The sequence below is a fragment of the Anastrepha obliqua genome, chromosome 3, assembly GCF_027943255.1.
Source record: "Anastrepha obliqua isolate idAnaObli1 chromosome 3, idAnaObli1_1.0, whole genome shotgun sequence".
Taxonomy (NCBI): Eukaryota; Metazoa; Arthropoda; class Insecta; order Diptera; family Tephritidae; genus Anastrepha; species Anastrepha obliqua.
Window position 1 is genome coordinate 142665672 of NC_072894.1, and position 16285 is coordinate 142681956.

Below are 16285 nucleotides of genomic sequence, written 5' to 3' on the forward strand. Positions count from 1 at the left end.
TAAAAAACGTGTTTACTCTATGAGGTCCAAAGTAAAAAGGGCGGAACCAAATTTTACTTTTATTAGGTTAAGCGAAAACAAATATAATACGATACAATGAAAATGCAATTATAAAGCAAATGCCAAAAACTAGCGCATGGTTGCATCTGCGTATGCATGAAAAATGTAAAAGCTTGTGGTGCTGCCACAGTACTCCCCTTCTAGAGAGACTGTACGGCGATGTATGCTGGCTTTAAGCGGTCGACCGAGATATTCACGGCTTCATGATTGACATCGACGACAAAATACTTCGAGTAGCGATGTAATACTTTGAACTGTCCTTTGTATGGAGCTGATAATGATGGTTTTACTGATAGATCTCGTACAAACACCTGCTCGCATTTGCTAAGGTCTGAATGTACGAAAGACTTCTGCCTGGTGTGCCAAGCAGTATCGACAGCACGTAATTCGCGCATGACTCGGCGCAGCTGCGCTACGGTCTCTATTTCGGTAGTTGGCAAACGTAAAGTGGTCCCGTAAACGAGTTCGGCGGGGGAGGCATCTATATCGGGCTTGAAAGAGCTGCGAAGTCCCAGTATGATTAATGGAAGAGAAGACGTCCATTGGCTTACATTGTGGCACAAAATAGCTGTCTTAAGCGTTCGGTGCCATCGTTTAATTATGCCATTCGTCTGCGGATGGTAGGCTGTTGTTCGTAAGTGCGTAACGCCTAGAACCTGCAGCAGTTGTCGAAATAAGTTGCTCTCAAACTGTCGACCAAGGTCCGACGTTATGTCCACAGGCACACCAAAACGCGATATCCAGCCACTTATTAATGCTTTTGCTACAGTCTCTGCTGTGATGTCTGGAATTGCGAAAGCATCCGGCCATCGTGTGAATCGATCGATTACGGTGAGACAATAACGGTTACCATCGGAAAGCGGGAGAGGTCCGACTATATCGATATGCACGTGAGAAAACCGTTGGCCGGGGCACGCGCGGCGTTGAAACGATGATGAGTTGTGACGGATTACTTTGTTTCGTTGGCATTGGATGCATTGCTTGGCAAACTGACGGCTATCTTTCTGTATTCCGGGCCAGACAAAACGTTCAGTCATCAGTTTGGTTGTTACTCGTGTACCAGGGTGAGAGATACCGTGTGTTGCATGTAGGACAGCTTGTCGGAATCGTTCTGTTACGAACGGACGTATTCGACCAGTCGAGGAATCGCAATATATTTTCTTGGTACTGAAAGGGTGAACAAAACTGGTTAGTTGAAGTGAGTGTCTAACTTTACCTTTTAAGTACGATTTCAGCTCGTCGTTGTTAGCTTGATCATCTGCGAGGTCATCAAAATTTATTGGATCTGCAGCTATGGCTTGAATTCGTGACAGTAGATCAGCTGCTATATTTTTTCCCCCTGATATGTGCCGAATATCTGTGGTGATTTGGGCAATGAAGTCTAGTTGGCGTGCTTGCCGATCGGATGCTTTTTCTGGTCGCTGTTTAAAGGCGTAAATGAGCGGCTTGTGATCTGTATACAAATGGCAATTTCTTCCTTCGAGCAGAAAGCGAATAGCGAGAAACATCGCTGTCAACTCTCTATCATACGTACTATATCGCTGTTCGAATTTCGTAAAAAACCGCTGGAAAAATCCTAAAGGTTGAGGGACTCCATTTATGATCTGGTGTAGTGCGGCGCCTGTAGCATAGTCGGATGCGTCGACCCATAATGAAAGCGGAGCGTCTGGGCTTGGATGCGCCAAGAGTGCATAGTTCGCGAGATCTTCCTTGCATGCCTCAAAATGTCTGACGTTATCATCCGTCCATGTTAGCGGTGTTTTATCATTGCGCCTATTTCCTGAACACATTCTAAAAAGCGGAGCTTGGTGCAAGAGTGGGTTTGGTAACAGCGCTCTATAGAAAGTAATCATAGCTAGGAAACGTTTAAGTTCCTTTGCAACAGTGGGGAGTTTGTACGATCGAATCGTTTCGACGCGGCTGGGTAGTGGCTTAATTCCATCTTTTGTTATAACATGACCTAAGAATTGCAGCTCTGATACCTCAAGCACTGATTTTGATACATTAACGGTTAACTTATGTTGACGTAGTCGTTGAAAAACGGTATGCAGGTGTGTGCGATGCTCTTCTAGTGAGCTTGACGTGACGCATATATCATCCAAGTAGACGAAAACATTATCTACACCTCGAAAAACTTCGTTGTTGAATCTCTGAAAGGTTTGCGCTGCATTGCGCAACCCAAAAGTCATGTGTGTAAACTCGTACAACCCAAAGGGGGTTGTTATCGCCGTTTGCATATGTCCTCAGGATCAATTGGGATCTGGTGAAAGGCCCTCTGCAGATCGATTTTTGAAAAAATTGTTTTGCCGGACAGAATATGACAAAAATCGGGAAGAAATGGCAAAGGGTATCTGTCGGGAACGGTAACAGCGTTAAGTGCGCGGTAATCACCGCATGGTCTCCACGATCAATCCGCCTTGCGCACCATATGTAACGGACTTGCCCAGTTACTGCTGGACGGCCGACATATGCTAAGTTTCATTAGTAGTTCAAATTCGGCGCGCGCTGCGCTGAGCTTTTCAGCCGAGAGCCATCTAGGCCGAGCGAAAACAGGCTGACCACTCGTGATAATACGGTGAACCACTGTAGACTTCGTCGTATAGTCTGGAGGCGGTGGTCGAGTAATGTCATTAAATTCTCGCAACAAGTTTGAAAAATCAGAAGCAAAAGTTATGGTTGATATGCTTGATGCTTCAAAACGTGCCACTGTGCAAACTGACTTAATTGGTGTTTTGCGGTCGAGCAAACATCTTCCGTTGAGGTCAGGAAGGAGATCATAGTGTGATAAAAAGTCAGCTCCGATAATACCCTGTGATACATCTGCAATCACAAAGCTCCATACAAAATCCCTGCGCAAATTTAGGTTAAGGTGAAGCATGACTTCCCCAAAAACTTGTATTGGTGAACTATTTGCGGCAAACAATCGCATATCCGATGGGGATACTCGCGTCATTTTCGAACATTTTGGCACTACTGACACATCAGCGCCAGAGTCTATAAGAAAAGTTATTTTAGTTGATGTGTCGAATATTCGTAAGCGACAGTTCGAAGACATTTCAGAGCGTTTGCCGATCTCTGAAATGCCGTTGGCGGAGCACCCCTATTGTTTGTTGTTTTGCGATGATCGTTGAGTGAATTTACACGGTTGGCGACATTTCTTAGCTTCTGTTCCGAATTTGGCATGATACCAGCACAGGTCAGCTGCATTTGTGTTATAAGATCGCGCCGGTGTTCTTGATCTGGAGCGCGCTCGGGACTTCTCGGTGTTCATTACTTTCTCGAAGCGTTGTTTGAGTTCAGCTATTTCGGCCCTCAGATCGTTGTCTGAGGTATGATTTGGTGAGGCTACTTCGTGTAACTGCCCCTCACGCAACTGCATTGATTCTGATACGGAATCAGCGATTTTTAATTTTGCTGCTTGTGCATATCGGGGTAAATGATTGACCCACAAATCATATAAAATACTTTCACTTAATGTGGATCCAGCGGTGCGCTTCATTTCGTTGAACAGGTCGCTCGGCCGGCGGTCACCTAATGGCATATCGCGTAATACGCGTTGCAGGCGTCGTTGTTGACTCTCGGTAAAATTTTCCGTCAATTTTGTCTGGATGTATTTGTATCGCCCTGTAACGGGAGCAGCATCAATGATGGAACGCAATTCCATAAGCTTGGACTGTGGTATGCTAGCGGCAACTATGTTGAACTTTGCCACGTCAGTTGTGACACCCGATGCCTCGAACCAAAAGTTGAGGGAGTAAAAATAAGCCTCGATATTATCCTCTGACATCGATGGCAGCGGGATTCGTGGAAATGTTGTAGAAGTAGGTATTATTGAACTCCTCATGGTGTGTGCCACCAGATACTGCCAAGCTATCGTTAAGCGCCATTTCACTTACCGTCTGGGGTCACCATTTATGGCACTTTGTAGTGAGTCGCTAAAAAACGTGTTTACTCTATGAGGTCCAAAGTAAAAAGGGCGGAACCAAATTTTACTTTTATTAGGTTAAGCGAAAACAAATATAATACAATACAATGAAAATGCAATTATAAAGCAAATGTCAAAAACTAGCGCATGGTTGCATCTGCGTATGTATGAAAACTGTAAAAGCTTGTGGTGCTGCCACATATATATATATACAGTGAAATTCCTTATAACCGGACACTCACCGTCGCAGTGTTTTTGTCCGGCTATGGGAGATGTCCGCTTATAAGGGATGAAGTCACAAAATATATACCACACATATAAATTTTATTGTACATAGTTTATTTAAGAAATTTTTGGAAGTAAAGAATATTTGCATACTTTAGTATTACATATAAATACATATATGTACATATATCGATTAAGGGGGTCTTCTGGTCTCGAGGCCCTGAAATGAAGGGTTTTTTTTGGGGATTGATTGTGACAAATCCTGTGAATATTTAAAAAAAAAAATTTTTTATTTTAAAGGTACATGTCTTGGCTTTTAAAAAATGGTTTTGACTTTGAAAAAAATTAACACCCGCGACCTTGAAATGGCGCTGAAGACGTCCACCTCCAAACGAAACAGGTCTCCATTTTGGTCACGGTTTTTCCACCTGGGTAATCAGAAAGCAAAAATTAGATATGCGTTGTCTTCAGAGTTGCCCTGGTTAAGTTTTCCCGTGACAGATTTTTTTTTTTTAATTTTTTTCAAAAGTTATGCAACAATTTGCAAAAAAAATTTTTTTTTGCTCATTTTTTGAACTTTAAAAGGTTATAAAAATGGAATGAAAAAAAAGTTCAAAAATCGTACACGGGGAAACTTAGCGGTAAGTTTTCCGAACCTTTTAAGACCAAAACCATTGAAATCGGAGTATAACTACTATGAAAAGTGTGACCAAAATGCTTAAAAAACACGATTTTCGGGGAAACGCGTTTAAAGATAAAGTTTATGATAAAACGGCCGGAGGAGGGTACACTTCGGTGCCCAAAAAAATGTGAAAAAATGCGATTTTCAAAAAATCCTTTCTGTGGCGTATCTCGCATACACATACAACAAAATTATGCAAAACAAAAAAATCGATTTTTTTTTCGCTGGAGACCAGAAGACCCCCTTAAGTACCTTGTACAAGTCTTTACATTTCAATACTAGTGTTTTAAAACTAAGCTTCTATACAAAGTTTTCAAATTTTGGATTATACCTTGATCAAGGGGTTGGCTAACTGCCGTTGTATTTGGCGGCAAGAAAATAATGTTTAATAAATTTTACTGCTTTACCTATAACCAAAAGCAGCTCCTTATCTCCAGCCATGTTAGCACAGAACAAAATTGTGAGTCTTTCCTTTGATAGTGTACCGCCCACGCATTTTTCGGATTTAATAGCGAGGGTTTTGTCAGGTAAGGCACGAAAAAAAAGCCCACTTTCGTCTGTGTTGTAAATGTCTTGAGGCTTGTAACCGGTCAACAGAGATGGCAGTTTTGTCGTAAACTGTTCGACACCATCCTGGTTTACATCTGCAGCTTCACCAGATACGCATTTGAAAGCAACATTATTCCTTATTCGCCATTTGTTTAACCATCCAGCATGCAAGCATTAAAATTAGGTACACCCAGTTTGCCTGCAATTTCCATTGCCTTTGCTTTCAAAATGGGACCAGAATTCGGAATGTTTTGACTTCTAGCCTTAGCGAACCAATTAAAACACATCTTGTCTATTTCAGAGCCGCCTTCTTTAAGAAAGCTTCGCTTTTGATGAACATTAACTCCAGACTCCCATTTAGAACGAATTTTTTCTTTATTTTTATTGATTTCAGCAGCTAGTGTTTTGCCAATATTGAACCTTTCAAAGCAAAAGAAACGTGTACCTACCATTAAATTTTTGGGCTCACTATACTTTACCTTTTTGCAATTCCACGTACTGATAATTTATCTTTTTCGAAAACATTAATAATTTCCATTTTTTCTTTAACCCTCTAGTGCATAGAAAAGATTTTTTATAATAAAATTATGTTTTGTACTAATTAGAGGCCATAAAACACAAATATAATATTATTTTTATTTGTACGACCCGAATTCGCTCTGTGGCCCTGGAAATTAGCACCCCGCCTCTGGACGGTCTTATGCAGGTAGCTTAAAAAAAATTACTAAAAATACAATACCACTTAAACAAGTAAACGGAAAACGTTTATTTATAAAAATTTAAGTAATATATAAAATAGTATACAAATTGTTAAGTTTGGTTCAAAGTCTAAGAAGAACGAATATATGTACATATACATTTACTTAGATATAACTTCCCACCATATCTTCAAAAATGTCCTTTATTCAGCATGAAAGTCCTTAAAACATGATTTTTTGACAGACATGCAAAGTGGTATGTTGCATTTTTCGCAATAAACTTGAGTCTCCGATTTACATGGCTTGTTACGACATTGACGTTTACTACTTTTATCGCAGAAATTTGGCCAATGATTGAGACAATCATACCTTATATTGGGTGGTGGTAGGTACAGTAACTTGCTTCCCTTTGGTACTTCTTCGGCTTGTTTTTCTGCAGTAGACAATTAGACTGTCCATCAAGTCCACTCCGCCCATGTGCCTGTTGTATTCTTTGACAATGTTTGGACAGCTCACATATTCATACTGTTTTCTATTGCGGTTATAGCGACGGGACAATGTGTTTCGGTCGCTCGGATTATTCGAGTTAAATGGCTGCACACCTGCATACGTTGACGCTAAACGAACTGGTTTGCTGTCCTTCCAAACAACAGTAGAAATATCTACTCCAAATGCGGTGGCAACGAATTCCTCCGAATATCCACGAGGAGCTTTTTTCACCACTAGCTGTTCATCGGTAGATAGTGTACAGTTTTTCACACGGTTGGCTCGAAAAGTTCCAAGCGAATAAATTCCACGACTTCGAAGGTAAACCAATAGTCCAAGCGACGTAAAGTAATTATCGAAATACACTATGTGGTTTGAAAAGTCTGGTATGTTTCTTGACAAACGGACAACAATATTTGAAGCGGCTCCCAAATCAGGCATTCCTTCTTCACGGACGTTATCGGAAGCGCCTGTAAACAATTCAAAACTATAAGAAAAACCTTTGGTGTCACAAATGGAGAATATTTTGAAACCCCATTTATGAGGCTTTTTCGGCATATACTGCTTGATATTATATTTGTTAGAGATTGGTTTCGTCACAAATCAGTTCCAATAGCTCTGTATTAAAAAAGTATGCGAAGCAGTCATAGGGTGTTTTTAAGTGAAAAAACTCTTCAAGATTCGGGTTATGAAACGTCAACTCTTCAACATTTATTTGAAGATGATTTTTACGCCACAGTAAGTTTTGAAACTCTTTCATATTGTTTCGAAGATTAGCAACATCGCATTCAAAGTGCGCTGAAGAAGTTGGTATACCCCTTCCCGAAAATTCGTCTGTTCCTGTAATTTCAATTTCTCCTTGTGAAACCGGTACAGACATGCTTTTTAGGTTTTCTTGTGGACCAGTTGGTACAGCAAGGGAAAGAGAAAGATCAGATACAGAAATGTTGTTTGCTGTTTCTTGTAGAAAGGAATCATTTTGATTGGGGACCACAAAATCTGGGTATTCACGTCGTTGTCACTATCGAAATCATCGCCTTCAATTTCCTTATCACTGTTTTCGCAAAAGTCCATAAAGTCGTTGAACTCCTCATCTGACATCTTCGACAAGTCGTATTTGCGTTTGCGTCCCCACCGCGACATTTTTCTAGTGATAAAAAATATAAATCAGCATAATATGTGAACTTGAAGTTCAAAATAACTGAACATTTTTTTTGAACGCACTGCATACGGCCTCCTGTAGACGGTTGCAGCGTGAAGCGCACAGTGGCACAATGTACATAAAAAAAAAACTTGGAGAGCACTTTATCTCACTCTACACTTCTCAATCTACTTACCAAATATTTTTTTAACTCAATATTCCAATAGGGCACTTCTTAGGAAGTCTCACAAAAACACCTTCTCTGAAAAATACTTTTTTCGGTTATTTGATCACTTCTTTTAATTCCACTTGCAAAATTTTTGTAATATGAGCACATGCAGCTTTCACGATCAAGGGTAAACTGAAGAATATGAATCGTGTAAGCTGCATGACAAACAAAAAAGCCCTTCGTGTTTTTAGTTTATTTTTTTTTTGCTTTTAAGTGTTGCCCGCCTGCAGGCTGTTATATGCACTAGAGGGTTAATAGAAAGTACCTTCCTATTCGGCGCCATATTACTACGAACTTTGAACGCAACCATTCGCATGCAACTGACTTAACAAACTGAATGGAAAACTACTCTTAATTTAAAACACAGGACTTGAATGTGTGCATACATGTTAAAAGGGGAATCACCTATTTCATTTTTATAATGAACAACAAAGCTTGCTTGTGATATTTTTGAATTTTGTCCGTTTATGAGAAATTTTTTTATGAAAATGGTTTGAAATACTTTGTCCGCGTCCGGTTATTAGAGTGTCCGTTTATTAGGATGATATTTGTATGAAAAAATGAATGAAAATCCTGTGTACCCAAAATTTGTCCGATTATTGGAGCTGTCCGGTTATAAGGACTGTCCGTAATGGGGAATTTCACTGTATATATGTATATAAATTCACATATTTGTGTGCATGGTAATGAACCATTTCTCTATGAGGATTATTAATTTGATTTACTTAAAGAATTTAAAATAAAACCAATTGTATCATTATCCTTACCGAATTTATAATTAGTGACGACTAGTTGTTAATAATACCTGTTGTTTTATTGTTTTTATTATTAATTTATAGGATAGAATAGGACGATGATAGGAAAAGTAGGAAATGAAAGGGAGTGTTTCGATTTGTTGTTAAATTACGATCTTTAATAAATGTTTCGTAATATTTCACGTTTGTGTAAATGTAATTTGATCAATTCCATTGCGACTCCATTTACCTCCTTCTCTAAATCCATTCAAAATATCTATCAACCAAATAAAATTAAAATTTTGTTTTGAAAAATGCAACCATTCCATCTTATGACGTTGTCCCGTTAAACTATCGTCAGTAAACCGATTTTACAGTCAACCTCTTTTTTCATTTAGATTTTTACATTTAAAATAATTCTATAATTTGCTTTAAATATATTACCTCTTCAAAGCAGTCGTCAAAAATTATTATATTTTTTTTACTTAAATAAATTACAATTATTGTTGGTACATTGTCCAAAGTCATCCAACTAAAAACACCATATATTTATTCAAATTGACACTCTATTCTTTCAAATAACTATTTGCTACATCATCTTCAAAATCTAAAATTCCCTCTGCGTATATATGGCCTTTCTGCTTTAACTACTTTAAGATAATGGATGCTTGGATTCATTTAGTAATTTTTGCATTTCGATAATTGATATAGCCGACTTTTCAATTTTCTTAATTTGATTTTCAAATAAAAACTATTGGCAATAAATAAATGACATGTACACTTTGGATACAGCATTCTTGAAAAAGTCCGTGATAGCTTTCGGAGCGTTCTTTTCATTCGAAAAAAGTTTTTTAGCGGATTCCACATTTGCAAAATTCTTTCTATTGCAGGTACCAGTGAGAACCACCTGGTTTTATTATACTCCGTTCGCACAGTGAATATCAAAAACTATTTATCTATATAAATACATATATAAAAATTCAGCCGTTTTTCACGTTGTGAGGAACTTTACGGAGAATGGCTCAACCGATTTTAACCAAACTTTGCCACATTGAAGGTTTGTGTTTTGCAATTTTAAGAATCGGATTCCAGGGTCTCGAGAAATAGGCCAAAACGTGGACCCGGGTAACTCTAGGATGTGTAGCATAATGGGTAGCAAATGGAAGCTGTTGATGATTTCTATAGTATAGAGTATTTTTCATACCGTTCCGTGACTAGGGTCTCGAGATATAGGCCAAAACGTGGACCCGGGTAACCCTAGGATGTGTTAGTACAATATGGATATCAAATGGAAGCTGTTGGTGAATGCTTTAATACAGAGTATTTTTCATGCCGCTCCGTGACTGGGGTCTCGAGATATAGGTCAAAACGTGGATCCGGGTAACCTTTGGTTGTGTATGTACAATATGGGTATCAAATGAAAGCTGTTGATAAGTGCTTTAATACGGGGTAATTTTCATACCTATTGATGACTAGGGTCTGGAAATATATGCCAAAACGTGGACCCGCCGTGTCTTTGCACAGAATTAAACCAAACTTACACACATTGTTAAGTAAGTATTGAAAATGGGTTTCGTAAAGTTTGGTTGTAATTCGGAACACCGGCAACGCGTACAGTGTTCTTTTGAACCAGCCATAATGTCGTTTACTTTTTTAACGCTTGGGGCGGAACTGAACTGTCAAATTGACAGTGTGAGTTACAATGTGTCAATATTTCTTTCTGATTTGGACGCCATAAGGAGAACACGTAAGTGCAAAGTGTAAACATTTTTTGTGAATTTTTTTGGAGTGGATTTTGGAACAGTGAATAATTTCTTACGAAATTTGAGAATTTAATGTGAAATCCGAATGTTCAAATGAAATTATATTTTGTGGATTTATTTTTTCGGTTCATATGCGATAAGCTACGATACACCATGAGTGAAAAAAAATGGTAAAAAAAATGAAAAAACAACACAAATTGTTAAAGGATGCAAAAGAAGAGCACAAAAAATGCGTAACTTTGATGAAAAAATTAATAGTCTTATCATGCAAATTGTCAACAATTTTCAGAAGAAAAGAGATGATTTAAGAAAATCACAACAAAATAAAATAATCCTGACCATACGGACTTGGGTTTTTAAGCACATATGCATCGAAAATATAATCCACAAAATTGAAAAAAAAAACATGTTTTAAAATCTCAGAATACCATAATTACAATCATGTTTATTACGGTACAAATGCTAAGACAATCACGTAATCATATTGGTCGTTCGACAAATAATAATAGGCGTATGAGAAATGCCCGGAATAACGCGACATCAGAAGAACGTCAAGAACAAAATGAAGTAGTCAAACGATTGATGAATAATGTTATCCAAGCAACTATTTTAATTGGCAAATTCAAGAATGAAGACGTTCTAATACCAAGAATTCCAATGATTCCACCTGAACTGCCATTTGAATTGAAGCGTTTGCAACTGCCCATTCGTTTAACATTTGCAATAACTATCAATAAATCACAAGGGCAAACTTTAGAAATATGCGGGATGAATTTAGAAGAACCAGTATTCACCCACGGCGGTCGCCGTAGCCGAATGGGTTGGTGCGTGATTACCATTCGGAATTCACAGAGAGGTCGTTGGTTCGAATCTCGGTGAAAGCAAAATTAATAAAAACATTTTTCTAATAGCGGTCGCCCCTCGGCAGGCAATGGCAAACCTCCGAGTGTATTGCTGCCATGAAAAAGCTCCTCATAAAAATATCTGCCGTTCGGAGTCGGCTTGAAACTGTAGGTCCCTCCATTTGTGGAACAACATCAAGACGCACACCACAAATAGGAGAAGGAGCTCGGCCAAACACCTAACAGAAGTGTACGCGCCAATTATTTATTTTTTTTTTTAGTATTCACCCATGGTCAACTATACGTTGGCTGTTCACGTGTTGGGAAGCCAACAACATTATATATTTACTCAAAAATAAATAGAAAAACAAAAAATAGTGTTTATGCCAAAGCGCTTGAATAAAGAATAAAGAAATAAATAATATGAAAACCATATCTTTTCTGTTCTAAACCATATCTATTCTATTTTAGTGTGCCCACCGAAGCGGTCCGGGTTTGCTAGTAGACATATAAAACAAAAGGTATAAACGATAAACAAAACAGTAAGAAAATATATTGGAAATAAAAATTAAATTATAAAAAATAGAAACAAGTTATAGTTCCGAAATTTTTGGCCCCTTCGAGAATCTTGGGTCCGGGGAGGTTCCTATGCTCATGGCGAAAAAAACTTTTTTACATTTGACCAATATTGGCCATTCAATAAAAAATCGTAACAAAGATCTTTTTTTTTTGTATAAGTATTGATCGAGAACTACCTTTAGTAACAATTTTCCATACCATAATCATTCAAACATTTATAAAAATATTTTTTTCTACCTTCAACTTTAGTCATATTCATCCTATAACATCTAACCATCTAATTTTCTTAGCTGTCATTTCGGGAGACTTGTTCTGGGACCTAAAAAACCTTCGAACCATAATTCTTCACAACAATAAAATTTCGACGGTATCTAAAGATTTATTTGAAAATCTGCAGCATCTAGTTTCATTGGACTTGAGTACAAATCGTATTTCAAAGGTAATGCTTCAGAATTTTTTTATCTTAATAAAAAGAAAAATTTATATCTTACCAGATTGATGAACACGCGTTTTCTAAACTTAGCAATTTGCGGGAGCTTTTACTTGGACAAAACTATCTTTCTGATATTCCAGATAGTATGTTTAACAATGCAAATTCTTTAATAAGCTTGAATTTATTTTCAAACAATCTTACTACTATCGAGGCGAATGATTTCCAAGGCCTTATAAATTTAAAAAACCTTATGCTCAACAACAACATTCTAAAGGATACTGAAGCATCCGTTTTTACGCCTATGAAAAACCTTGAAAAATTGTACGTAAGTATGAGAATGTAATAAATAATAACTGATGCTTTCCATTTCAATTCAACCGGGCTATTCGGGTCATGTTCTTCGATTTCGATGTAACTCAAATATGTTGCTCTCTGGTCAAAATAATGAGACACGTACTTTCTTGTTCGCCCGAAAAAAATTTTTTTCAAGACTTATCGGCAATTTTGTTTTTCGGCTCAAACTCGATTTTTTTTAATTATATAAAAAAAATTTTTTTTGAATGCCCATAACTTAGTCAAAAATGAACCGACTTTAATAATTCTGGGTTCAAAATGATCGTAATTACTTACACGAGCGACTTTATGTAGAAACAATTGCAAAAAAGTAGTTGAAAATTTTTTATTTAGCAAAAAAGAAAAAAAATTTAAATTTTTTCGAAATTCAATATTTCAAAAAGTGTATTTTGTTTTTTTTTTATAACTTTTTCCAAATCAAAAGGACCTCTCAAACTTCAATTAAGCTGAATGCCCAGTAGCTAAAATGCGTTGTTTTTGAGTAATGAATTTTTGAGTAAAAAACCTGTTTCGCACTTTTTGTTTTTTGCAAAATAAAAAATTTTCAACAACCTTTATGCAACTGTTTCTACATGAAATCGCTCGTATAAGTAATGACGATCATTTTGAACCCAAAATTATTACAGTCGGTTCATTTTTGACTAAGTTATGAGCATTTAAAAAAAATGTTTCTTATATTATTAAAAAAAAATCGATTTTGAGCCAAAAACAAAATTGCCGATAAAGCTTGAAAAAAAATTTTTCGGGCGAACAAAAAAATACGTGTCTCATTATTTTGACCAGAGAGCAACATATTTGAGTTACATCGAAATCGAAGAACATGACCCGAATAGCCCGGGAAATGGAAAGCATCAACTACTTATAATTATTGTATATATAATATAAGTACTGTTTATGCGATTTTGAAGTTGTGCGGTTTGTAAATTCATCCAAAACATTTTTTGACAAACATACATATGAGCTTGTTTAGGAAGCCTGCGTGTAAAGGCAGTCTTCAAAAATCGTGGAACACTGAAAGCTCACACCATTTCGTATTTATTCATCCATTAATCCATCGCTCTTACCGCAAGTATCTATTGCAGAGACAGTCTCCTCTGATGATGAAGGTTATTTGGAACCACTTTGCAAACGGTGCAAACCATTATCAAATAGTGATAAAGATCAAAAAATGTAAAGCTGTATTACTTTTCAATAAAATTAATTTAGTTTAAATACCAGTTTATTTTAAGCTTTTATATGAAGTTACTCAGACATTCGAAGTAATTTATTAAACAGCCCATTTGTTTTAATTTCTACAAAATTTTTTATGCGGTTTTAAATTAATTTTAACTCCATGTTTCGGTTTTATGCGATTTTGGAAAATTACGGAACGCATCCTTACTTTTTCAAGGCACGTGAAGTCTTTTTAATGCGAATTTCTTATATGCGATTATCTGTCGAACGTATCCACCGCATAAAACGAGACCTTGCAGTAATACAATACATGTTATGAAATTTTTGCAATAAGAAATGTAAGTTTTTACAATTTTAGGAAAAGTGCCTATGCTCAGAATAGTAATAATAATAATTTTGTATCTATAGCGTGCTCAGTGGCCGACACTTTGACTTAAAAGATCTTGTGTGCCCTACTACATGTTTTAAAAGTAGGTTATAAAGGGTGTTTTTTTTAGAGGTTAGGTTTTCAAGTTGGCACTACTTTTTTCGTAGATGGTCTTTTTGACAGCTGTCACTTGATTTATGCTCAGTTTGGTTTGCCATTTCATAATGAATAGACTTACACCTGAACAACGTTTGCAAATTGTGCAAATTTATTACGAAAATAATGGTTCGGTTCGCGCGGTTCGAAAATAATGGTTTTTGTTCAGCGATGAAGCTCACTTTTAGTTGAATGGGTATGTCAATAAGCAAAATTGTCGCATTTGGAGTGAACATAATCCACAAGCCATTGCTGAGACGCCGTTACATCCTCAAAAAGTCACTGTTTGGTGTGCTCTATGGGCAGAGGGAATCATTGGTCCATATTTCTTTAAAAATGAAGCCGGTCATAATGTTACAGTCAATGGAGAGCGCTATAGAGCCATGATTAATGACTTTTACGTGTCTGAATTGGACGATGTTGATGTGGACGACCTTTGGTTCCAACAAGACGGCGCTAATGCCATACAGCCAACGCAACAATCGATTTATTGAAGGAAACTTTTGGTGAGCGTATTATCTCGCGCCATGGACCTGTGGCGTGGCCTCCAAGATCGTGCGATATAACACCGCTGGACTATTTCTTGTGGGGCTATGTGAAGTCGCTTGTCTACGCAGATAAGCCCGAGACGATTGACGTCTTGGAAGAGAATATTCGGCGCGTTATTGCTGACATACGGCCCCAATTGCTGCAAAAAGTGGTCGAAAATTGGGCCTCTCGGCTGGAATTTATTCGAGCCAGCCGCGGCGGCCACTTGCCCGAAATCATTTTTAAAACATAATGGCAAACCCTTATCTTTATAATAAAGCTAGATTCTTGGCCATAACATTAAATTATATACGTTTTATTTCATCTTGAAAACCTAACCTCTAAAAAAAACACCCTTTACTAGTGTTATTGACTGGTACTATTACCCTAAATGTATTACATCAGGGTCCATTTAATCCAGATAGGGAACATCATGTGGGAATTGGTTGAAAACCAACTTCTTTCAGTAAATTTTCAACCTTGTGGACTAATTTCAGAATATCTGCAACAGGAGCTATGTAGATGACAGATCTACAGGCTTGTCTTTACCAAGGCAATACAGTTGCACAATATATGCTCAGTGGCTTCATCATCCTCCAAACAAAGTATGTATACACTCTGTCCATTCCCAATGCGAATTTTTCAGAGATGGAAATTTAAGTAATGGCGTAGTCGAATGGTTTGGTGCGTGACCACCATTCGGAAGTGCTCAAATTCGAGTCTCCGTCCATGAAACACCAAAAGATAGAAAAAGGTTTTTTCTAATAGCGGTCGCTACTCGGCAGGCAATGGCAAACCTTTGAGTGTATTTCTACGTCATAAAAAACAACCTGCCGTTCGGAGTCTGTTTAAAACTGTAGGCCTCTCCATTTGTGGAACAACATCAATACGAACGCCACAAATAGGAAGAGGAGATCGGCCAAATACCCAAACAGGGTATACAATGTATACTATACATCTACAGTTAGTAACATAAATAAGTATACAGGAGCCTGATTTATGGAATTGTTTGACGCTAACGCTTTCCTTAATATGTAGTCGAAATATTTCACGCATAGTAATTATCATAGGTGGGCACACTGCATTATAAACTTACTGCATTACAAATAGCTGTAATCAGTAAAATTTTACTGATAATGAAGTTTAATTTGCATTACCAGTAAACTTTTACTGATTACTGAAAAAAATTGCAGTAAAAATATTTTTTTACTGATTACTGAAAAAAATTGCAGTAAAAATATTTTTTTACTGATTACTGTAAAAAATTGCAGTAAAAATATTTTTTTACTGATTACTGAAAAGAATTTGCAGTAAAAATATTTTTTTACTGATTACTGAAAAAAAATTTCAGTAAAAATATT

The 16285-nt window shown here is 37.1% G+C and overlaps 1 protein-coding gene and 1 pseudogene across 2 annotated transcripts in view; one reads left to right on the forward strand and one right to left on the reverse strand.

Annotated features, from left to right (window-relative positions):
- The window catches only part of LOC129243127 (carboxypeptidase N subunit 2-like), a 78771-nt gene that overhangs the window by 34703 nt on the left and 27783 nt on the right, over positions 1–16285 (forward strand). For both annotated transcript variants that reach the window (XM_054880277.1, XM_054880278.1), the window contains 2 exons: positions 12204–12352; positions 12408–12667. In XM_054880277.1, the coding sequence (XP_054736252.1) occupies positions 12204–12352; positions 12408–12667 (409 nt within the window). The remainder of the gene's footprint in view (positions 1–12203; positions 12353–12407; positions 12668–16285) is intronic.
- LOC129243130 (tigger transposable element-derived protein 6-like) lies at positions 5300–8583 on the reverse strand (annotated as a pseudogene).